Source organism: Grammomys surdaster, unplaced genomic scaffold (genome assembly GCF_004785775.1).
Source record: "Grammomys surdaster isolate TR1022 unplaced genomic scaffold, NIH_TR_1.0 125698, whole genome shotgun sequence".
NCBI lineage: Eukaryota > Metazoa > Chordata > Mammalia > Rodentia > Muridae > Grammomys > Grammomys surdaster.
This window is the reverse complement of record NW_021620534.1, coordinates 522,637-546,293: the sequence shown is the minus strand read 5'-3', so window position 1 is coordinate 546,293 and position 23,657 is coordinate 522,637. Positions and strand designations below refer to the sequence as shown.

Sequence of the window (23,657 nt, the reverse complement as noted above, 5' to 3'; positions counted from 1 at the left end):
TCAGTGAAGAGCTGGCTTCTGAGAGCAGACTGCCCACTGAGAGCCTGCAGCCACAGGCGTGAACTCCTCTAGAGAAGACCAGCAAGAGGGTGTAGGCATTTTCCTCATGGTGTGGAAGAGCACAGCCTTTCCTGAGTGGAGGTGCCTGGGCTGGGCCAGCTCACAGATAATGCAAGAGCGGGGTGGTTGTGGATAGCCATGTATGTATGGTAACGTCACAGGGTCCTAAATGCCTCTTTATTGAAACCTTAAATCCCTCAGAAGAAGGGCAGCTGAGTCAGCAACTCAGTGAAAACTGAAGGCTGCCTGGCCCCACAGGAACACATGGTCAGGTCTTAAAACTGGGCTTCAGCCCAATCAGAAGCCTAAGAAATAGTCAAGTACTCATTAGGAACGTGCCCCATTGTGTGGTGAACTCCACCATTAGTGACTGCCCTTGCAACCTGAAGGTAACAGGCAGCACCGAAGCCAGTTGATGCCTGTTCTGTGGCGGTAGGTGGCAGTGTCATAACTATCAAGCTAATTTCAGATCCTTGGGTTACTGAGTTGAGGCTGCCGAGATGGCCCAGCAGGTAAGGTTCCTGCAGCATGCCTGATGACTTCTAGATACCCAGGTTCCATGTGGTGGAAAGAGACAGTTGACTTCCTTAAGTTGTGCACGCACCACACACATACACCAGTAATAAATGTTTTTAAGGTACCAAGCTAAGATCAAAGCAGTAGATTTATTGTTGAAGAGACTCAGTGTCTTCTGAGGTGACACCATGCCTCAGCAGACTACAGTGACTAGAGAGTAGGGTATGTTCTACAGACTATTTATTTAATAAGGCAGGGAAGTATGGACAGTTGTTTTCATTGTCCACAAAATAGGGTTAAACCAAGAACACATCTGTGCCCTGAAATCGTCATCTGCGGGTCCCTCTATGTACCAATGACTCCTCTTGTGGCCTCGTGACCTTGATTCTGGCAGAAGACAACCCAATCATCAGATACACTCAGATGCAAAGGTCCTCCACAGGCCCCACCATAGTTTGAGCCTCAGCACCTGGGGGGGGGCAGGTAACATTGTTCTATAACACCCCTTAAACAGCCAGACCTCCTGCCACCACCTCCCCCCAAAACAAACAAACAGAGATCACAGCTGGAATTTGTTGGCAGGTGAGATAGCCAGGGGATTCCTCATGGGTGTGTTAGGAGGGATGATTACAGGATTGTAAGAATGAACAATTCTGGTTGGTCAGTTACAGGTTAGCTCTTTCTGTCCTGTCTCTTTTCATCTTCACAACTGTGAGGAAGATGGTGGTTTGGGGGTTTTAATGGTCATATCATTGTCTCCATTTTACACAAGAAGAAATGGTCCCAGCGAAGGTAAGTTCCAGAAGCTGTTCAGCTGATGGTCAGTGGAGACAGGATGTATCTCCAGAGGCCAGAATGGGGGTGAGGTGGGGGTGGGGTGCTGAGTAAGTGAAGGTGCATCCTCTTCCCACTGAGGCTGCATCACAGAAGCCATCTGTGATCTGGGCTCAGTCCCTTCTAGATCCATCCCCATCGCTCTATCAGCTGAGGCCAAAATGTCAGATCCCAGATCTCCAGCACCCCCCAGGAACCCTGGTCGGCTCTTTCCAGCCAGTTCACTTCCACCTACCCTAGGCTGGTCCAGATTTACACCTTTATGCTTCCAGTCATGCCCCAGAATGGACAAAGATGTATCATGGGCTCTGAAGGAAGCTGGCCTGGCAGGGCTGTCCACCAAAGTGAGAGGACCAAAGGACACATGTGCTTGGCTGTGTGAACTTGGGTCTCAGGGCCCCCCACAGAGCCATACTCCCCGGGGTTTCCTGGCTCCCTGAACTGGTGCTCCCAGCGTGTTCCTCAACTCCCACCCTACCCATTCTGACATCCTGAGTTTTAGATCTTGGTACCCTAAGCACAGCAAACATTTAGGCAAATACATGGGTTAAAATCTAAGCACAGGCAAGAAACACTGGATCTGTGTTGCAGCCTCCTCTTTTTTTTTGTTTTTGTTTTGTTTTTTGTTTTTTGAGACAAGGTTTCTTTGTGTAGCCCTGGCCATCCTAGAACTCACTCCATAGACCAGGCTGGCCTTGAACTCAGACACCTCCCTCTGCATTCCAAGTGCTGGGATTAAAGGCTACTACCACCACCCAACTTCCCTCCTCTTAAGAAACTAACCTTCACAATCTTGGGCTTTTCCTAGACTGTTCATTTTGCCCTCTTTCGCTCACTGTAGCCTCAGTGCTAGCCAGACCCAGTTCTTGGGCTAATTACAGAATCAGTGTTCTGTGCACCTTGGACTCTGGTTTCTTACACTTATCTGGAAAAGGTGATAGCCTGGCCCATCTTGCCCAAGCACTGTGTCTCCTATGGAGGGATAGATAGAGATAGCCTTCATAGCCCACTCTAATATGGGCTGAAGGGCAGGAGGCCACAGCAGGCTCTAGAAGGAGCCCTTCTGTGCAGTCTGGTTTCTCAGCAAGCCTGTCAGGGAAACAGAGGGCCCGGGGACAAGAAAAGAACATCTGACTTTGAATAAGTCTCAGAAAGTTACTGAAGTCTCACTTTTAAAGGTGCTTGACAAACTTAACCATTAAAGAAATGCAGACTAAAACCACTTTAAGATTTCATCTCACACCAACAGACTGGCTTTTGAGAACACCAGTAGCAACTAATAACAAATGGTGGAGCAGATGTGGGGACAGAAACCGTTGTACGCTGTTGACAGGAACGTCAACTATGGCAGCCACTCTGGAAATCCGTCTGAATGGTTCTCAAAAAACAAAACAAAAACAAAAAATAAACCGTACCACTCCTGGGCACGGACGCAAAGGATTCTAGGCCCTATGACAGGGATAAGAGCCCTTGTTCATTACTGCGCTATTCACAGTGGCTAAGAGATGGAAGCAGCTGATGAATAATAAAGGTTTGTACATACACAGTGGAATATTGCTCGGCTCTAAAGAAAACTGAAGTCTCCAAGGAAAAGGTTAGGATCGGAGAAAATTAAGGTAATCCAGGTCCACATGGACAAATGCCATGTGCTCTCAACAGGGACCACAGTGTCCACTGTTTAGTACAGTTTGTAGCACATGGACAGTGAAAGCGGGGAAGTAAGGCGGTGTGAGGCAAGGATTACCTTAAGGCAAAGCATACAGTATAATATAATTAAATAGAAGGGGGGCCAGCATGAGCGGAAAGGTTTAGGCAGAGAAGGAGGCCTTGAGATTGGGGAGATGAGGGTCTGGGATGGGCAGAGGATTAACATCGTCAAGTACGAAGAAGCCAGCCATTAAAGAGCAATGTGTGCCCAAGTCCTCAGCAGCAGCTTGACGGCTGATAGAATGGTCATGAACCATCTGCATGGCTTTAAGCCCCTCTCCAAGAGGATAGGACCAGTGCCTGGTGGCCTAGCTAACAACCCAGGTCTGGGGAGAAGTAGGCCTGTGAGGGGAGTGTATTTCTCATGGTTAACTAAACTGAATTATTAATAACTGCCTTCTGAGTACCAGTGCTGAGACCAATAGACAAAGGTGCCACTATTCAACCTTAATCAGAAACCTCTCCTGACAACAGTGAATAAAGATTCATGGCTGCCCGGGATGCAGAATGTGAGTGACAGGAGTGGGCCCAGCCCTAGGTAAATCATATACCACCCCCTCTAGGGCTCTGGGAATGTCGTGAAAGAGAGGCCCAAAAGGCTCCATGCCCTAAAACTGCTGTAATCATTAGCTTGCATCAGCTGCATTACCTGCACTGGGCCCTCACGAGGTCAACTTCATGAGGTTCCGATCTTTACCTCTAAACTCCCGACTGTCAGTAGATCCCTCGAGAGAGGGAATCACTGTCTTTAGTGTGGTGTACTCTCTGAGTCCTCCAGGCATTCGCTAACAGATAGCTTCGAACCCATGATCCACAGATGGCCCTGGTTAATCTTGGTGGATGGCAAAACAAAATGAGCAGACAGGAAAGGAACACTGGAGAGAGATTTGTGGGGAAGGGAAAGTGGGTGGGGGGTGTCAGTGTGCAAAGGACGCATATGTGAAAGTATACAAATAAACTTTTAATTTGTTTAAAGTCATGGGATTTTCCCCGTGGTTTGCAGAAAGAAAGGCAAAGTGTCTTACTAGTGGATCTAGGACTCCACAATAAGCGGGGGTGGGGTGGCGGGGGGGAGGCCCAGTGTGGTATTAAAAAGCAGCCCTCTGCTCTGTGAGGCTTAATGCTGACGCCAGTTTCATGGTGACCTGTGTTTCAGAACAGGACTTATTGGCTAATTAGGAGGCAAGTCATGAGTTTCACACACAATCATTAAATGGCTTTCACCTCAGATTTAATAAAGAAAGCTGCCTTGTCAACTTACCCTGTGGCCCTTCCATGTCTTTATCTGCAAACTTGAAACTGGGGAAGAGCAGGGCCAGCTCTCTGTTGGCGTCCTCTCTGTCCCGGCTTCCATGCACAGCATTAAAAGGCATTTCTGTGCCATACTGAGCCCGGAGACTAGGAGCGTTGGTACATTGTAAAAGAAACAATTGTTTCACTTGAAGAGAAATGCTTTGCTCTCTGGTAGCAGGACCACCAGCTACCAATTAGCACAAGACTGCTTTGCTCTTTGTAGAGAACCGGAGAACAGTCGCCATGCCAGCAGCTGCTGCCCAGGGCTGTTAGACACAGGGTCCGGCTTCATCTCACTTCTGCCCAGAGAGAAACTACAATTCCCACTGTGTTGGGTCACTGCCGAGTTCTAGCACCTTGCATCACGTCATGCAGCTTTATGACTGATCTTGATAAGAACCATAACCCTGGTTGAGCTAGGTAGGATCTATGTGCTGAGAACCTCTATAAATATGTCTGTCTGCCTGAGGGTGGATAGTCTTGCTTTACAGCCTAGGGAAGTGAACTGAACTGAGCAGAAGCTGAGGAGGGACTTGACCCTTTAGGTGGGAACCTAAGGTCTGAGCCCTTGGCCACTTTGCTTAACCCTGTTGCTTCTTACACACTCTTCTCCCTCAGGACTGCAAAGTACAGCTCTAGAGCTTTGGGATTTGTTTGTTTGTTTGTTTGTTTGTTTGTTTTGCTAAGTTCTCTCTTGTTGTCTGACCATGGCTCTGTCAGCTTCAAAAGCCAGGACCCATGTATTTGGTTCAGTTGACTCCAGGCTAGCTGCTCACTGAGTCACAGAGCAGGCTGAGCAGGTCTAGGTAGGTGCGCTGAACAGGAAGATGACTCCAGACAGCTGTGGCTCTGGGAGATGAGTCCACAGGTCAGGTGGTACTGCTGCCTTTGGCTTGGCAGGCTAGACTGGGTCCCTGAGACCTGTGCCTGAGCCAAACTTAGCAGCAGCCTTTAGAAAGCATGGGGCGGGGGAGATCCCATGTTGGGGAGTAGGAAGATGTCAAAAATTTCCCAGATATATAGAAAGGTGCCTCCTGGCTACCAGAGAGCTGGCAGTATCACCCCTGATTCTCAACCAAGCTTGAGGTATTTGAAAGGACTACAGCTGTTGTCACCTTTCAGGATGTTCCCTTCTGGCCACATTAGGGTCACAAGGTCCCAGGAAGGTTCGCCAAGCAGTGACTACATCCTCGGTGCCCTCAGTCTTGGTGATGATCAAGAGGTGGCTGGGTCCACTGCACATGTGATGGATTAGCTTCTCAAATGCCTCCTAGGCACAGGGAAGAAATCAGTGACTTGGGGTGGGAGCTACTGAGACCTGAAGCAGGCCAGTGCACCCAGACGACCCACGTACTGGAAGGGAGAGTTAGTAAGCAGCCTTGTGAGCTCGTGGACACTCAGCCATGACCTGGCCACCTCTGCCTGCTTGTGGTAATGAGGACCAGCCATGCCCCAGGACCTCAGGAAGGTCAGCCATGGTGGGACATGAGTTAAGTTGGGTAGTGGCCTGCTAGAAGAATATGTTTGGATACGTAATATGTGGGTGTTGGGTCTCCAAGGGCACAGTGTAGATGGCACCACTCCTCCCCATGCCCTGTGGCCCTTCTCCTTCAATACCAGTGCTGCGAGTATCCTTTCGGGAAGACCCCTTCCTCCATTTCACTTGTTCCTCATTTCACAACCATGATGCTTAGCAGCTATCACACCTCTGACCTAGAAAGTGGTGCTATGGCCCACAAGCCGTCGGCCATACTCCCCAAGTAGGCAAAGCAGAAGCAGAACCAGCAGAAAAAGCAAGTGGACCTTAAGTGGCAGGTGGTGACGTCTTGAGTGGTTTGCCTAAGGCTTTGGCGCCTGTGGGCCCTAGACTTTTCTTGGTTCCTCGTCTCTCCAAGCCTCTTTGTTAACCCTTTTCATTCTGTGCCATCAGTTCTGGGAGTTATGGGGCATCCTTCTAATTAACATCTTTATTCCATTGCTGACTGTTAAATAGTTTCCTGGCAGCCATGGCACTTGAGTGGTACAGGCTCTGATCACATTCTGAGTTGCAAATCCATTACCCACCCACCTGCTGTTCGTGTTCTTGTTCTTCATGTTATTTGCCCCGAGCTTCTATCAACCTATCACCAGAGTGTTGGAGGAGGAAAGAGGAGAAAAGGAGGTGGGCCAATAGAAGCCAATGAGCTGACCTCTCTGGCTTGTTGATAAAACGCTTGCACTTCTGCCTCTGTCAGGGTTCTCTCTTCGTTTAATAGTATGTCAAATCCTGCTTCCTGAATCTGCAGAAGATATATCATATATATATATATATATATATATATATATATATATATATATATATACACACACATACATACACACACAACAAATATATTTATATATTTATATACACACACATGCATACATAAAATTGTGTATTCTGCCAATGTGACTCCAGGCCACGTTTGCAGTGATCTTAATGGAAAGATAAAAAGAAAAGCAATACAGGTCCTTAGCACCCTGAGCACCCACCCCCGGATCTAACACTGTCGAACCTTGAATAGAATCTGAGTTAGAACTCATCAGAAGTCTTCTTTCCTTGGTGCACCACAGCTCCTGCTGCCCCCCCCCAATCCCTGTGCATCTACTGCAGGGGACCCGAGGACAGTTATGCAAAGTACGTCATGTGCCTCCCACCTTCATGATGATCTCATCAGCCTTCCCGTGGGCCACTGCATCTGGCTTAATGATGCCTAATGTACAGGTCTTTCCTGATGACGCTGAAATTAACCAGGGGAGTGCTGTCAGATGGTTGGGAAGCTATTTGCAGGGACAGTGTTGTTTCTATGCCGGCTCCATTGCAGCAAGTACCAGGTATAGGCTTGGGCCCCAGGTCTCCATAGACTCAGACTCTAGGGAATGGCACCAACCTGGCACTAGACCACAGCCAGAAGCCCCAGCCTGACTTTGGTGGGCAGAGTCTAACTCTCTGAACTCTCTGGTCTGGGAGAAGCAAACTTAGAATGACTGAATGAGCTGCCTGGAGACGGGTTGAACAAGGAACACAGGAGCAGAGGTAACAGGCCTGGCCACCCTCAGGCCTTCCTATCCCCCTCTTGTGGTCCTCAGGTTTAACTGCTGTCTTCTTGTTCTCCTGATTCCTTTGCTTCTGCAAAATAAATTTATCTGTATGGATATCTTTCCTACATGTATGCCTGTGTACCATGGCCATACAGCACCCACGGAGGCCCAAGAAGGCACTGGATCCCCTGTGACTCAAGTTACAGACAGTCGTGAGTGCTGGGGAAGAAGCTGAGTCCTCTGGAAGAGCAGCCAGTGCTCCTAACTGCTGAGCCACTCTACAGTCTCCTTCCGGTTTGGCCTTTCTTGCGTGTGACAGAAATAGTTTCTCCGAGCCCTGCATCTGAATTTTGTGCTTCTTAACTGTAGCACAGGCTACCAAATCACAGCTTTAAACCCCTCTGTGCCCCTTCAGGTTTCCTGCGAGAAGGAGTTCAGACAGAGCATCTTGGGCCTTTTTAGTTTGTTTCAGTTTTAGCTTTAATTTTGACAGGCTTGGGGTCAGCCTTGATAATCAGAGGCCACCTACATCCAAGCTATGGGAATTCTGTAGGGAGCAATTTATGTAGTTCAGGAGCCCATCTCTATTGGGCTCCTATGGACAGGAACTTGCCCTTGGTAACTTATCTGCATCCTCTACAGAGTCAACATTTCCCACCATCTATTTTCTGCTTCTCAACCTTTATTTCTGCCATGCCACCATGAAACAAAACTATCATTATCTAAGGAAGGTTTCTACTGGGACTATCTATCTGTAAAGCCTGCACTAAATAGATATATGTTATCCATTGAACAAATGTTGCCTAAGGACCCTTGGTCCCCAGCCTGTGGCCTTGTTGGGAGGTGGCTGAACTCTTGAAAGATGGGGCCTCCTGACAGGCAGGTGGTGGCACTCTTGCATCTTTGCTTCCTGGCTGTGAGGTAACTGCTCAACTGTGTGTTCCTGGAGCTGCTCTAAAGCCTCTGGACCAGCTGATCTTGGGTGGAAGCCCCCAGAACTCTTGAGCAAAGGAAATATCTTGCCCGTATAAGATGATTATCCCTAGTATCCTGAATGGTGGCAAAAGCTGACTTGCATGGTTTATGTCACCCTAAGCAACAGCCTGTTCATTTTTCTATGGCTGCCATTTCTGATAAGCTGGGGACACTTGATGTTAAGGCATTCCTATGACTGAGTCTGTGTTGAAGTGGTGGGCTCATGAGATCACCTAAAGGGTAGAGGGAGAAAAGGCGAGTCCCTTGCAGGCCTCATCTTCAAATTTCAGTTCAAAGGACAGAACCCAGGAAAAGAGGCCAGAGAAAGAGAAAGATGTTATCTCAGAAGCTGGATAGAGGGGACTTGAGCTGTAGCTCAGAGGTTGAAACATTGGCCTAGCAAGTATGAGGGCCTGAGTTCTGTCTCCCAACACACACACACACACACACACACACACACAGAGAGAGAGAGAGAGAGAGAGAGAGAGAGAGAGAGAGAGAGAGAGAGAGATAGATAATGGGGCATTGAGAAGGAAGGCACATGGGAACAATGAATATCAGCTTTTTCTGATTCAAGAGACTGTGGCCGTGGCTGGACAGCTGGCCCAGTATTAAGAGCACTGACTGCTCCTCCAGAGTTCCTGAGTTCAATGCCCAGAAACCACATGGTGGCTTACAACCATCTGTAGTGGGATCTGGCGCCCTCTTCTGGTGTGTCTGAAGAGAGCAACAGTGTACTCATACATTAAATAAATAAATAAATAAATAAATAAATAAATAAATAAATTTTTAAAAAACAGACAAAAAAGGAGACTGTGGCCTTTGTCAGCAGGGTGAACCTTTCAGGAGTGTCCTTTGAGGAGCAGTTCAGGGCCAGGCCACAGCAGGTCAGCAGGAGTGGAGGTGAGGGGTGGCCCCAAGATGTGAACAAAGTTCACAAATCTTAGCTAAGAGGAAGAGAAAGGGTTTCATGTGGTGTTCTGGGTCAAAGAGACTTGACCGCGGAGGATAGAACAGAGGAAAGAAGAGGCAATAGTATAGAAAGGCTATTTCCTGTGAGAGCCAAAAATGGCAGTTGGTCTTCTCCATGGTTCCCTGGCTTTCCTAAGCCATGCCTGTCAGATTCTGATCCCACTGGTCCTTACTGTGCACCCATGAGAAACAGCCGTGTATCTCGAGCTTCCCTCCACCAGCTGTATCCAGTCCTGGTTCCCTGGCATCTTGGCCTAGCATCTTGGCTGTTAATGCAAGACATCTTCCCAGCGGCAGCCTGCCTAACTCTCTGGTCCTCAAATGCAGCTGGGCCACTCTTCTCATAGGAAGGCTCAGGAAGGGACACAGCGCAGTGCCTATGAGACTTATGGCTGATAGCAGCTAGAGAATGAAGGAGAGAGTGGGTGGCGCTGTTATCAGAGGATGTGAGGCTGTGGAAGGGACGGCTTCTGGCGTTTTAGAGGGAGACAGTAAGGGAAACCTGAACTCTCCAGCTCAGACAGAATTCATTTCTCCTCTTCTCCACTATTACTGAAATTTCTAGAAGGATCATTTCCTGATGGCCAGTGATTGCCACCCAAGTCATATTTGAGTATCATCAGACAGCTGTCAAATGTACCTATGATGCCACCAATGGGCAAAGGGAGATCTGATACCATTTGTCTGAAGCCAAGTGATTGAAGACAAAATGCTCATGGCTAGCTTCCCAGAACTGAGATGGCCCAATAGCCTGGCGATTCTCTTGCTTAAAATGCACAACAAGTTGCTCATCAGGTCTACACTTACCTATGTCCCCATCGTTGCCACCATCCTTTTTGCGAGGAGGCCACTTGGCTACACCCAAAAGATCCTCATCAGTAACCTAAGACAAATCAGTCACTGAGAGAAAGCACTCAGCCAACGCAAGTTATTGTGAAGACTTTTGACATCTTCAGAAAACAGCATCAAAATACAGAGGTTCAAAACATGGAGCACAGTAAGCCTTGGGGATGAGGACAGGTGATCAGAGTTTGGGCAACAAGGGCCTTTTTAGTACTGTGTGTGGGGTTGGGGGTGGAATCCTTGCTGGTCTTGAGTTTTAGAGTCTGCCTCTTAACCCAGTGCAAGTAGAGACTAAGGAACAATAAAGAATGGACAGTTGGTGTGATGGTGTGTCACTATGGGTATAGGCTTTAAGACACTCATCCTAGTTGCCTGGAAGCTAGTATTCTGCTAGTAGCCTTCGGATGAAGATGTAGAACTCTCAGCTCCTCCAGCACCATGCCTGCCTGGATTTTGCCATGTTCCTGCCTTGATGATAATGAACTGAACCTCTGAACCTGTAAGCCAGCCCCAACTAAATGTTGTTCTTATAAGAGTTGCCTTGGTCATGGTATCTTCTCACAGCAGTAAAACCCTAATTAAGACAGTTGGCATTCAAATACAAGGGATGAGCCATCCAGTGCAGAGAACTCAAGGGACAGCCTATTTTCTATGGCAGTGTGAGCCTGTGGTTTTCCTTCGTAGGGAATATGGCCAGTATCCTTAGAAACATGGAAGTATGACCTGATTCTGTATGTTCTAGAAAGGGGCTGTGCTCTTTGGAACTCAGTGTGAAAGCATGGACAATGAACACCCAAGGGTGGGGTGCTGGACTCTCAGCAGATGCACAAAGTGCCTGGAAATACCTCCCTACGCCTATGCTGCATAGACGTTTAAAAGACTGCCAGTTAGCTGTGATGATGGCGCAGTCTGTATTACTGTGGGCATGGTTTCTCAAAGCCACAAGGTATGCTGATCCTGCCATGGTAATCAAAGAGCTAAATTTCTACACTAAGGAAATGGCTTAAAGAACTGTAGGAATCTGAGTGTGTGTCACTGGGAAACATTTCACCATGAGGCTGGGGGAGGGCCCTCCTATAATTTGTTGTATTTTAGGTTTTCCTCAAAAGCCTATGTTTTTTTTAATCAGATATTTATTTTTATAACTACATTTATCTTCTTTCTTTTTTGCATCTTGACCATAGTTGCTTCTCTCTTCTCTCCCGAAGTCTTTCCTCTGTCCCCACGTCTCATCACTCCTCTGTTTCTCTTCAGAAAAAGGACAGGCCTCCCATGGATAGCAACCAAACATGGCATAGCAAGTTACAGTAAGACTAGGCACCTCCCCTTTCTCCTTGTATTGAGGTTAGACCAGCCAACCCAATAGGAGGAAAGGGTCTCTAAAGCAGACGAAAGAGTCAGAGGCAGTCCCTGCTCCCACTGTTAGGAGTCCTATGAGAAGACCAAGACGGTCTCATGCAGGCTCCCTGATTGGTGGTCCAGTCTTTGTGAGCCCCTATAAGCCAAAGTTGGTTGATTCTGAGGGTCTTCTTGTGGTGTTTTTGACCCCTCTGAAAGCCCAGATCTTAAACTCACCCTGGGAAGGTGAAGAACCTAGAGAGATGGACTCTAAAGGTCACTAAGGGAGTGAACGTGAAGGTGACTGACCCACTGGGACCAGCAGCCTTCCCCACGGGCTATCTTGACAAGGGCTCAAAATCAGCAGACCTAACTGGCCATGGACCAAAGCCTAAGGTGTGAGCCAAAATGAACCTTTTCATCTTAAAAAAAAAATCAATGGCCTCAAGTATTTTGTTATGGAATCAAAAGGCTGCCGAAGTCACTACTCAGTTCTGTTGATTCTTCTCCATCCCTGAAGTCTTTCCTAAGAGTTTAGTTGTCACTGAAAGGAGAAATGGATGGGAGACATTCCAGGGACTCTGGAGAGGAAATAGGATCACTCCTGAGAGACTTCTAACTGTACACCACCACCCCCAAAGCCCTGGGTGAAGAAAAGGCCCAGGTCCACATGGAGAGGGGGTCCCGTGTGAGCGTTCTTGTGAGCCCGCCAGTTGGACAGGCGACCTCCACTTACCATGTTCCATTCCCGGCCTTCAGCTAGAACTTTCTTTTCAACCTCCAGCTGCCGTAGGATGGTCTTCTGAAGCAGGATGGGGTTGGCTCCCTTCACCACGGCCACCAGTTCTCCTCTCTGGAATGTGACAGGCCACGTGAAATCCTCCTCACAGCTGGTCATCACTTTCAGGAGGCTGTGCCTCTGGTCAAGGTCCATCAACCCTAGGCCCACATCCTCCGCCCTCACCCCAGCTGCTAGTTGCTGAGGCCCATCCCAGGTGAGGCCCTCAATTTAGCTCTTAGCTCTTCAAACGATTTCTCCCTGATCTCCACCTTCTCCCTGACGTCTCTCTTGTCAAAGCTCCCTTCAGGGCAGCCAGGAGTTAGTTAAGGGAGGAACAATCCACAGAGGATTGTGTGGCTAAATGTGACTTATAGGTGGCTTATTAACAAATATTTGTTGAGCTCTTACTATACCGAGCACTCAGGGTGAGGCACAGAATATAACCGCTAACCTTAGAAAGACACAACACCTCAGTGAATGTGCAGTGGCGTGGTCACTCCAAACACATTAAACAATGACTGCAGTAATAGGGGACTCTGTCTGAAGCTCACGAACATGAATGTGGAAGAAGGAATTCACAGTGTGGGCTGTGGTAGTCAGGGAAGACTTTTTCACAGTGGTCGTGCTCAGTGTGCACCTGAGTTTTCGGCTCTTGCTTTCTCTATGTACATCACTGAGAAATGAGTCTGAAGAGAAGCTCCTGTACGGTGGCCCTGATTCCATCTCTCTCCATCCCTCTGTGAACTGCCATGGGTTGGAGACTGTGGCCTGAATCCCCACAGATGATTGTTGTTTTAACCACCATTGGCCTAAGCAATCAAATGGCTTTGATCACGAGTGTGCTCCATGACAGCTCTGAGGGCAGCGTGGCTGGATGGACATGACCGTCTCCTTCCTGCCCAACATTCTTTCTCCCGCCAACCACAGCCATATAGCCATCCCAGAAGCTGGGTCTCCCTCCTGAAAGACAAAGCTCAGGTGGTATCTTAGCCCAAGTTGTTAATGTGGGGCTGGCAAGATGGCTCAGTAGGTAAAGATGCTTCTCACCAAGGGCGATGATTCGAGTTCCATCATCCCCAGGACCCACGTGGTAGGAGGAGAGAACCAGCTGTCATCTGATCTGCACATGAGTGCTGTAGCACACGTGCGTGCACACACACACACACAGGAAAGATAAATAGAAATCTAACAAATAATTAAAATAAGTCTCTAGTGTGTGGCACTCATGGTGCAGATGCTAAGAGATGAACTAAATCACCCAGCTCTGGCTGTCAGGGGTCCTGGAAGAGTGGACCCTGGTTTCCCTGACTACCATGAGTAGGCAGGGCTGAGTCTGAATCAGCAAATCCACCAGTTGCTGCCTGGGTCTGGCCGGCAGCCTCAACCTGAGAACAAAGGAATGCAACTGTAGGCACTAAGAAACAGGAGCTGGTCATGGATGGCACATCCAAAGACATCCACGTCACCTGTCACCACAGAATCTTTTGGTTCCCTGGGAGCTTTCTTGCTTTTTCATACTGTGGTTATCTAGGCAAGCACATAGCTTCTCCCTATATAATGTATTCATTTCCACTAAAAGTTCCCCTCGGCAGAGAAGAGAAATCTCGAAACCGTGCTCTGAGAGTAGAGCTACAATCTAGGGTGTCCATCAGCCAAGCCAAACGTGCATTCTAGGACATGTGTGTCCTTTGCCATGCACAGTCACCTAGGAGGGCTGTCCAGCCACCAGCAGCCACCATGGAGCTGAGGGTTTCATCTCCTGTGGAACAGGGCCCACAGGCAGGAACGAGCACATCTGTGCTTGCCCATGTCCTAGGGAAGTTCTTCATGAACAGAGTGAGTCAGTTGGCTGAGGCCCCATGGTGGCTCCTGAGACCTGATTCGTCTATCCGAACCCCAGTGATCCACAGTCAAAAAACTGTTCTGTATCTGAGAAGATACTTACTGCATAAAACAGAAAGGTTGGCTCGCACTTCCCTCGGTACTTTTCCAGAACATCAAGGCAGTCTGCCTCTGCCTGAAGAGAGCAAGCTGTCAGTGGGCACCCTAGGTGCAGCTAGTGCAGGGTCATAGCAATGCCATGCCCTCCCCCCACGATGCATCTCCCAAATGAAGCCTTGTCAACACACTGGTGACAGCTGTGCCAGCGCATTGGCTTGAACAGTCACATGAGAAGGAAACGAGCTGCTTTGGCTCCCCATCCAACTACTGGACTGGTCCAGGGAACCCCACTATCTGACATCCTCCTGTGGTTGTGCCTGAGGGTCCTCAGACATCCCCTTCATTGTCTATGGTACTTGGAGTCTGACCTCCTGAGAGATTAGCATAAGCCTTGTTGGCTTCTGTTCTCTTTAGAGTCTATGAAGCTCACCATCCACCAGTGTGCAGGGTGTCAGTGGGGTCTCTCTCACATCTCCATAGAATTCCCTTTTCTGTACTTTAGGCAAACATTTGCTCAAACATTCCCTTTATGACCTAGAAGACAGAAGTCTTGAAACTCTGGGCTCTGGAAGTAACATTCTGACCAAAGTTCTCTCACTAACCAAGATGGATATGCTGATGCATCTGAGTGTCATGTTTTTGTACAGTTTGGTGGTGAGGTTGACTGGAGACTACATGACACAGTAGTGACAGCTTGTGCCTTTATATCTGAAAGGCAGCGTGTGCATCCTGGCCCTTGCTTCTTCCATGGTTAATTTGTTATGCTGTTGTGTGACTTTTTTTGCTGAGAAGGAATCTTACCGAGGCAAAATGGAGAAGGTCCATACCAACCTCAATCTTCATCTTCTGGAAGAGGCTAACCACAGGTTTGCAGGGTCCACACCAGCCCTGGTAGACGTCCACAACTGCCGGAGGCAAGGAATGACAATGCTCACCAGACAGCCACATCCATGCACTATGCTCTCCTCCCTCCACCCCTGCAATGGACATGCTTGTGGGCTGGGTGTAAGCCTCGTGGATTAGGACTGGACACGAAACATAACCCTCCCTCATCCCAGCTCAGGAATTTGGATCTGAAATATAGTGAATATAAGTGGGCATGGTGGCTCACAACTGTAATCTCAACTCTTGGGGGACAGAGGCAGGAAGATTGGGTGTTCAAGACCATCCTCAACTACAAGCGAGTTTGTTTTACATGAGAACCTGTCTAAAAGTAGAAGAGGGTGGGATGGGGAAGGAACAGCTGAAGTGAGTACAGGTGGAAGAAGAGACATGTTTTAAGGTGATCCTTTTACCTTTCGGGGATCAGGCCTGATGCAAAGTGTTACTCGATGAGTATCTGAAGGGAACACAGATTACTCCAAAGTAGGTCAGTGTAGATGACCAGTAGCCTCCAGGTGACTCTTATCCACTGATAACAAATGTGGCTTTCTCCTGACGAATTAAAAGCCACTTGTTCTCATGCCACTCAGATGGCACAGTGGTCAAGAGCACTTGCTGCTCTTGCAGAGATCCAGGTTCTGATCCCAGCTAACAGTTACCTGTAACTCCAGTTCCAGATCAGACACCCTCTTCTAGTCTCTATGCCCACTGCATATACATGGTGCTCTTACATAATATGGTCAAAACACTCATACACATAAGTATTTTAAATAAAAAATTTAAAGCTTCTTGCTTTGGGTGAAGCAGCATTCATTTACTTGTAAAGTCAACATCTTTCTCCTAAGAGGTGACCTCCAGAGGGAAATTTGGATTTCTTTCATGCTGTCCATTTTAGTGGGTGTTGGAGCTGGGTTTGCTGGATCACTCTTTCCCCCCATGTGACTGAAGCAAACTGTGAAGAAGCTGCACAGATTGAGTCAACTCATATGGACCAGAACCATACAGGACCTGGCCTGTGCGATCAGAGGGAAGCAGCAAGTAGCAGCCTGTGGTGGTCACATTGTAGAGGAGGGATATTTACCAGAAGACCGCAAGACTCAGAAGTCTGTGCCTAATCCCAGAAACTAGCAACCCTTTTCAGCAGTTAGAGTAGCACTGCCATGGGGAGACTGCGAAGAGCCCCTAGGAATGACCTCTTAATTAATTAATTAATTAATTCTCTCTGTGATTTATTTATTTATTTATTTAAGGTATATGAGCGCTCTATCTACATATATACCTGCATGCCAGAAGAGGGCATCGGATCCCACTACAGATGGTTGTGAGCCATCATGTGATTGCTGGGAGTTGAACTCTGGACTTCTGAGAGAGCAGCCAATGCTCTTAACCACTGAGCCATCTCTCCAGTCTCAGGTCTCTTTATCCTATAAGTTTCCACATTTGGCTTTTAAAGGAGCCATGCTAAAACATTGCTCAGCAGAGCCAAGTTTTAAGCCAGAACTCTGACACCATAACCTGAGTTGCTTTCAGCTGCTTCTGAAAATGGGCAGTGGTGGTTAGTCTGGCAGAGTAAAATAAGTTTGCAGAAAATGAGACTCAAGCTGGGTCTGGGAGGGATGAGGAGGCCATACACAAGAATGGCAATGGAGATCGAAGGAAGAAAAGGAGGCATCTCAACACCTTCAAAGGAATGAAAACAACTCAGTGTGCAGGGTGCGGGACTTCTCTTCTGAGACACATGGAGGAAGCTGGGGAGTAGTTGGCGAGCAAGAAGAAGGCGTACTTGATTCTAAACAGACTGCATTTCCAGTACCAATTAGAAAACCTAGGACGAGAGCTCACAAAGGCCCTGAGACGCTGGAGGGAAGGGGGTTTGAGCCTCCTTGTCATCTGTTCCGAGACCAAGGCTCTTCTTTGAGAACAAGACCTCACAACTGACAGAAATTTGGGTTCCAACACACCACAGGGAAAATTGCACTTGGACCGAGGAAGGGAAATGTCTCCGAAGGCAGAGGATGCTGAGAACAGCTTGACTGAGGAAGGGAAGCTCAAGACCCAGAGGAAAAGATATGGGGACCCAATTAAAGTCTCTGCAGTGTCTGTACTGATGCCTCCTGCTGGCTTCGGTCTTGTCCATACCTTCTCCTGGATTCTCATCCTCTTTTTCTCCTTGGCTCTGGGAAGAGTGGTGAGGACAAAGGTTGACTGAGTGTCACGGAAGGTGTAGGGAGTGGGGGTGTGAGACGCTGGGGAGGAAGAGCATGAGATTTCACTCAGACAGACAGGAAGCAAATCCGAGGGCACTCAGGAGGCTGATGATTGTGTGTAAATCTGAAGGCAGGTTGGAAAGAGCAGCAGCAGATGAGGATGCTAGTGTGGGCGCCTTTGGAAACAAGTTTCTACTGGCTTCAGAAAGAAGGTAGAAGGCCATTCTCTCTCATCTCCTCCAGTCCTGCGTGTGTGTGTGTGTGTGTGTGTGTGTGTGTGTGTGTTCATTCCTCTAACTTATCTAATGAGAGGTCTTAGAAGATCTTTCCACTTTTGAACTACTGAAAGGAGGCTTGGCATAGTCAATGCTCAGGAAATATTAGCCATGGTCACATAAGCACCCATCGGGGCAGCTGACACACAGCAGAGTCTCAAAAAAAAAAAAAAAAGAATTACATGATGCTTGTTCTTTCACCATTGGTAAAAATGTAATAATTCATTTCACCCTGGAGCTGTATTTACCTTCCTAGACTAGACACATGGGTACAACTGTTAGCTCTTGGCACCATCAAAAGGGTTCATAGTCCCTTGACTGGAGTTTATGTCAACATACACACAGACACGCACACTGGATCAATGGAACTAGCATTATTTGGTATCCATTTGGCCCCAGGCTTGGGTGAGTCTGCTACAGATGCCAGATAGAAATGTTAATACTGTTGTATTAGAGTCTGGGGTGACAGACAGAGTATGCCAAACTGGAAATATGGTGGGGACCTTGACAGAGCCTTAGGGGGCTCCCATGAAGAGAAAAGTGGAGGTGAGGAAAGATTTCACATAGTTAGGCTACTTTTGAGGTGAACCTTGGAATGAGAACTGTGATTGTCCATAGAGTAGAAGAACATAGAAACAGAGGGAAAACCTAGTACGTGCTCTGGAAAGCCATCTGAGTTCAGGACACATCTCAGGAAACAGTGAAGGAAAGGGTTGGAGCACTGTGGGAATTTCAAGAGAGGGAGCACTGTTGAATGCTGATGAGATATGTAGATAGAGGAGGATAACTGGATGCAGAGTTACCTGGAGAAGAGGAGAACATGGTCATGGGTAGGAGAGCATGGTCATGGGTAGGAGAGCATGATCAATTCCAAGACTCTGGCCTCCTGGTATGCACACCATCATGTCTACCGCAGCCCTTGTGAGTGGGCTGGATCTCATGATGGGCTTCTAATAAGCACAGTAGAGTATGAAGGTGACTTCTAAGTTAACAAAGGCTGACTTGCAGTGATGGTCTCTCAGTGCCCAAGTCTAGAGCAAGCAAGTTACCAAGATGTGAAAAGCCTCACACAGAAACCAATGGCAAGGAATTACGTCTCTGGCCAACAGCCAGTGAGGACGTGAACCCTGCTGATAACCACCGAGTGAGCTTGATCCACCACCTGCCATATTAAAAGAGCTTGGAAGTCTGCCCCAAAGCGAAAATCTATCTGTGACACATAAACAACCTTGGTAAAGCCTCTGGGGCCAGAGACACCCTGCTGGACTGCACTTCATCTAAGAGCTGCAGATACTGGAAGGTAGCCCATGTTAAAGCCACTATTACTTGGGTAGAGTGTTACCCAGCAGTGGTAACTAATATAAAGATAGCTGTGGACAATGATTGTGCAGTCCCTGGTTGGTTCCAGTCTCTGTGATGTCTTCATCCTGGGAGTTCCAGGAAAGCCCATTTTCCTTCCAAAACATTCTCCTTTTGTGCATCAGATCATTAAGATTCTCTGTGCCTGGTCATCCAACTGAGTACAGCAATCAGCTCAAAAACAAGAGAACCCTGTTACCTGACAGTACTGACTCATTCACTGAGTTGAGTTTACTGATGTCCAACTACGTGAAGTACAACGATACCTGGTATTCTCAGGGGCTCCGCTTCAAGACACCAGTGGGCAATAGAAGCTGGATCGGACTGGAGCTGATTTCAAGGTCTGAGACAGCCAGTTTGATAACTGGTTTCTAAGAGAATAATGAGCAAGTGATATGTACAACATTGGGAGGGCAGGAAATTTCAGCACTTCTCAGAATGCTGTGTAATTGTAAAATGATGAACTTATACTTTTGGAATTTTCCATGGGACTGCACAGGTAACTGCACCGGAGAGTAAAAACACAGAGAAGGCACTGTGCACACAGACACAAAGAAGTCAGCTGGTTCCTTTTCTGTTTGTACATTTTGAAACAAAGTCACCGTAGCCCAAGCTACCCTCAGACTTGCCATGAACCTTGAACTCTGGTTGTCTGCTTCCAGCTCCCAGACGCTGGGGTTACAGAAGTATGCCACCATCCCTGGCTAATGCAGCACTATAGACTGAGACCCAGGCTTACGACACTCATGGTAGCCCCTTCTGCACATGCATCATTGTGTGGTTTCAAAAAGAATGGCTCAGGGGAAATGGTTTCATTTCAAATCAAATCACCAGTCAGTCCTTTGGAGCCAAGCATTTCCTCCCAAAGCTCCTGGGTTTTGATGTTGACCTGCAGCCAGAGAGAAGCAAAAGCATTGTCAGTAGGGGCAGAGATGGCCACCTCTCTCCTCTCTCTGTGTCTCTCTGTGTCTCTCTGTGTCTCTCTGTGAGTTCTCTCTCTCTCTCCCTCCCTCCCTCCCTCCTTCCCTCCCCCCCTCTCTCTTTCTCTCTCAGCAATATTCCCAAATGCAGTTCTAAATGTCTTCTGTTAGCAATCTTCTTTCTTTCTTCCTCCCCCCCTTATATGACAGGAAAAGTAATTAACCTACAAACACTGTGTGCCATTCTCAGACATTAAAAAGTGTTCTGTGTATTTGTGCAGGAATCATAGAGGAGGTTGCTTTGTGTTATTAAAAGAAGCAGCAGTGCAGTGCAGGCTCCTTTTGTAGTTACGTTCAGTCACTATCAGAAATTATGGAGTTTTCGCTATCCACTCACATTTGTCTTATTTATAAAGACTTCTGGTATATATTAGATATGACATACAAGGAGATACGAATATTATTATCCCTCTACACACACATACACACACACACACACACACACACACCCCATGCCCCATGGTTTCTGGAATGTTTCTTTTGTATAGTTATATGGGATGAGCAGGTAGGGTATTTTTGCTTGTTTATTTTTGTTTTCTTTCTTTCTGTTTTTAATTTTTATGTATATGAATACACTAATCTTCAGACACACCAGAAGAAGGCATTGGATCCCATTACAGATGGTTGTGAACCATCATGTGGTTGCTGGGAATTGAACTCAGGACCTCTGGAAGAGCAGTCAGTGCTCTTAACCACTGAGCCATCTCTCCAGCCCCTCTTTCGTTTTTTCAAGTCAGAGTTTCTCTGTGTAACAGTCCTGACTGTCCTGGAACTCATTCTGTAGCTGGCCTCGAACTCACAGAAATCTGCCTGCCTCTGCCTCCAAAGTGCTGGGATTAAAGGCGTGCGCCGCCACCACCACTTGGTACTCGCCAGCTGTTTTATTTCTATCACTTGACTCTTTGGAGAGGGTTTGGCAGTTCCTCTGTGGACTGACCCGCAGTCCAGCATGCCTGTTTTCTGCTGCTTTGGCTCCTGTGGTGTAGCCCTGGGTTGGTTTGCATGTTAGAGAAGCCGCAGAGATTTGCCCTCATTACAGCCAATCAAGTGATACACTGTTTCCAGCTGCCCATTAGAGACCACACTGGCTTGACCACTCATGGAAGTCAGCCAGGCTCCTCCACTAGACAGTGACTTTCTTGTTCCTTCTAATTAACATGTTTCCATAGGGAGTGTTGCAGTTTCTCAGTGAGATGCATTCCATAGGCCCCTGCATTTGAACACATGCTCTCCAGCCAATGGTGGCATTGTAGCAAGTTCTGGGGCCCTTACAACATCGTACAAAGTTGGCACATATAAGCCAGTCCAGATAGGCATTGAAGTTATACAGCTCAACACCAACTTCCAGAACTGTCTCAGTTTCCTGTCTGCCCAGATGTAACAAGCCAAGTTGCAAGCTTTCCCTGCCAAAGATGGAGCCATTAACTGCCAGTCATCTCTGCTATCTATCCCCTGAAGAGTCAACCCCCCCCAAAAAAAAAACCCATCTCTCTTGAGTAGCTTCTGTCTGGTATTTTGCCACATCAAAGAGAAATATAACAGATATAGGGCATTGGATTGACATTATTCAATTGAAAAGATCATGAAAATTACAGCTTGCTCTTCTTTAAAGGTTTTAAAAAAGATTTATTTATTTTTATTTTCTGTGTATGGGTGTTTGGCTTCCAAATCTGTCTGTGCACTTTTTGCTTGCCTGGTGCTGAGAAGGCCAGAAGAGGGTGTTGGATCCCCTGAAACTGGAGTTACAGAAGGCTGTGAGCTACTATCTGGGTGGTGAGAATTGAACCCAGCTCCTCTGGAAGAGCAACCAGTGCTCTTAACCACTGAGCCATCTCTCCAACCCCCTACAACTTGTTCTTGATAAAAATATGTAAAGGTCTATGTTAGGATGTATTACCCACCAATTATGGCAGGAAACTATACAAGGTTTACAGATCTTCTACTATAGTTCTCTATTTTAAAGGAATCTCTCTCTCTCTCTCTCTCTCTCTCTCTCTCTCTCTCTCTCTCTCAGCAGATGGGAGCACTTACTTTGGGTACTGGGTTATACTCAGAGCTCTGAGGAATAATACAAAGCACTACTAATAAGTATTACTTCCCCCCCACACACACACACACCAGGGACCTATGGCATTAAAGAATGAACTGAGAAGCCCACAGGCCTGTTATTGTGAGAGACATCGAGAACATGCATGCAGGCGGCTTGGAACTGTCCAGAATCTCATCCATAACTCTGCAGTTCATGTCTTACTCTACCGGCTTCTGCACAGAGCTCAGAGGTTGAGGAAGTGGTTTCCACAACAGTCATGGGGGAACCCAATCCTCAGAATCTAACACAGACGATCCCCCACACTCAAGTCCTAGTATGTCAACGCTGCATGACTCTTTGGATATTCACCAGTCTCACTTCATGGGTGAGCTACAGAGAGGGACCCCGGCTCAAAACCAATGAGGGAGGGGGAGGAGGAGGAAAGATCTGCCTTGTCCTATGTGCATGTGAAGTAAAGCACTCTACGCAGCAAACGCTCATCATACAACACGTCTCAAACCACAGTGTGAACAGAACAGTGCCGGGAAACTGGTCTCCACAGAGCACACAGATGTATGCCCAAATCCAAAGAAGCTGTATATATCCTGTACACTTTCTGCAATTACTATCCAACAGAAAATAAGCTTGCTTCATCTTCTCTCGGGTTTGTGGTTTTATACTAATGTCCACTTGAGTCTTACAGTTGGTTGCAAAGGCCCATTAAGAGCTTGTGCCTTGGTCGGGATATTTATTATAAAAAGTTGCCATTATTGGGTGCTCCAGATAATTTATTTCTACTTTATCACAGAAGGGTTGGGCACTTGGGCTCCCAAACACTGTCTCACACTGCTAGTAAGTGGAAAGTCATCTTGATCCTGCACCCCACTTCCGCACCACCCTCTCAAATAAGTGCCAATAGCTAACGCCTCACGAGGCTTACCTGCAGGGCAATTTCCTTCTTCCTGTTTCCCATCGTTCTGCAAAGAAACCAAACTATTACCTGGGGAATGAGCAAAGAATGAGCAAGGTAGCTGCCTCACAACTTCTGGGCAAACCAAAGAGCCTCCAACTCACTCTGCAGCGTCTTTGTCGTCTTGGCAACCCCGCACCCAACCCTCCGCCGCCAGTGGGCAGCTCTCATTGGTCGAAGGGAGTGTCGGTCTGGAGGACACTAAGGTAAAGATCCCACCCTTCCGTGCTTGGTGCGGCTCATTCCAGCCTCCTTCCTGCTTGTCTGCCAGAGTTGGTGTGCAGCTTTCCATCCCTGAAATCCTTGAAGTAGTGCCTCGCGGGAGATGGCTTTTCAGGAACATAAGAGCTGTCTTTTAAGTCTGCAAGTAATTGTGAATTCAGAATTAACTTCGAAAGTCAAGTTCACATATTCCCAAGAGGTACAGATAGTGATTATTAATCCAAGCATATCAATAGTCTGATTTGATTAAAAGGCCATTAAAAGACAGAGACAGAGGATGTGTGGCTGAAGAGATGATTCAGAGGTTATGAGCACGTACTGTCTCACAGAGGACCAGGGTTCAATTCCCAGAACTCATGAAGTGGCTGACAGTCCTAGCTCCAGGGGATCGTAAGTCTCTTCTGCCTTCCTCA

At 47.5% G+C, this 23,657-nt stretch overlaps 1 protein-coding gene across 1 annotated transcript; it reads right to left on the bottom strand.

Annotated features, from left to right (window-relative positions):
• Nucleotides 1-23,025, bottom strand: Nme9 (NME/NM23 family member 9). The gene is made up of 13 exons (XM_028788045.1): nt 22,993-23,025; nt 19,875-19,932; nt 15,122-15,225; nt 14,325-14,396; nt 12,335-12,451; nt 10,279-10,300; nt 8,151-8,192; nt 7,526-7,543; nt 7,087-7,169; nt 6,600-6,689; nt 5,526-5,680; nt 4,379-4,515; nt 1-68 (listed from the first exon to the last, which is right to left on the bottom strand). The coding sequence occupies exons 1-13, from the start codon at nt 23,023-23,025 to the stop codon at nt 1-3; spliced, it is 999 nt and encodes a 332-aa protein (XP_028643878.1).
• Nucleotides 23,026-23,657: the final 632 nt, after the last annotated feature.

Excerpts from the sequence above, each read along its gene's own strand:
- Nme9 (XM_028788045.1), bottom strand. The coding sequence starts at position 23,025 with ATGGGAAACAGGAAGAAGGAAATTGCCCTGCAG. Across the intron at positions 19,933-22,992 it reads AGAAGGAAATTGCCCTGCAG|GTCAACATCAAAACCCAGGA; the intron begins GTAAGCCTCGTG and ends CTCTGGCTGCAG. Across the intron at positions 12,452-14,324 it reads CAACCTTTCTGTTTTATGCA|AGAGGAGAACTGGTGGCCGT; the intron begins GTAAGTATCTTC and ends GTCACATTCCAG.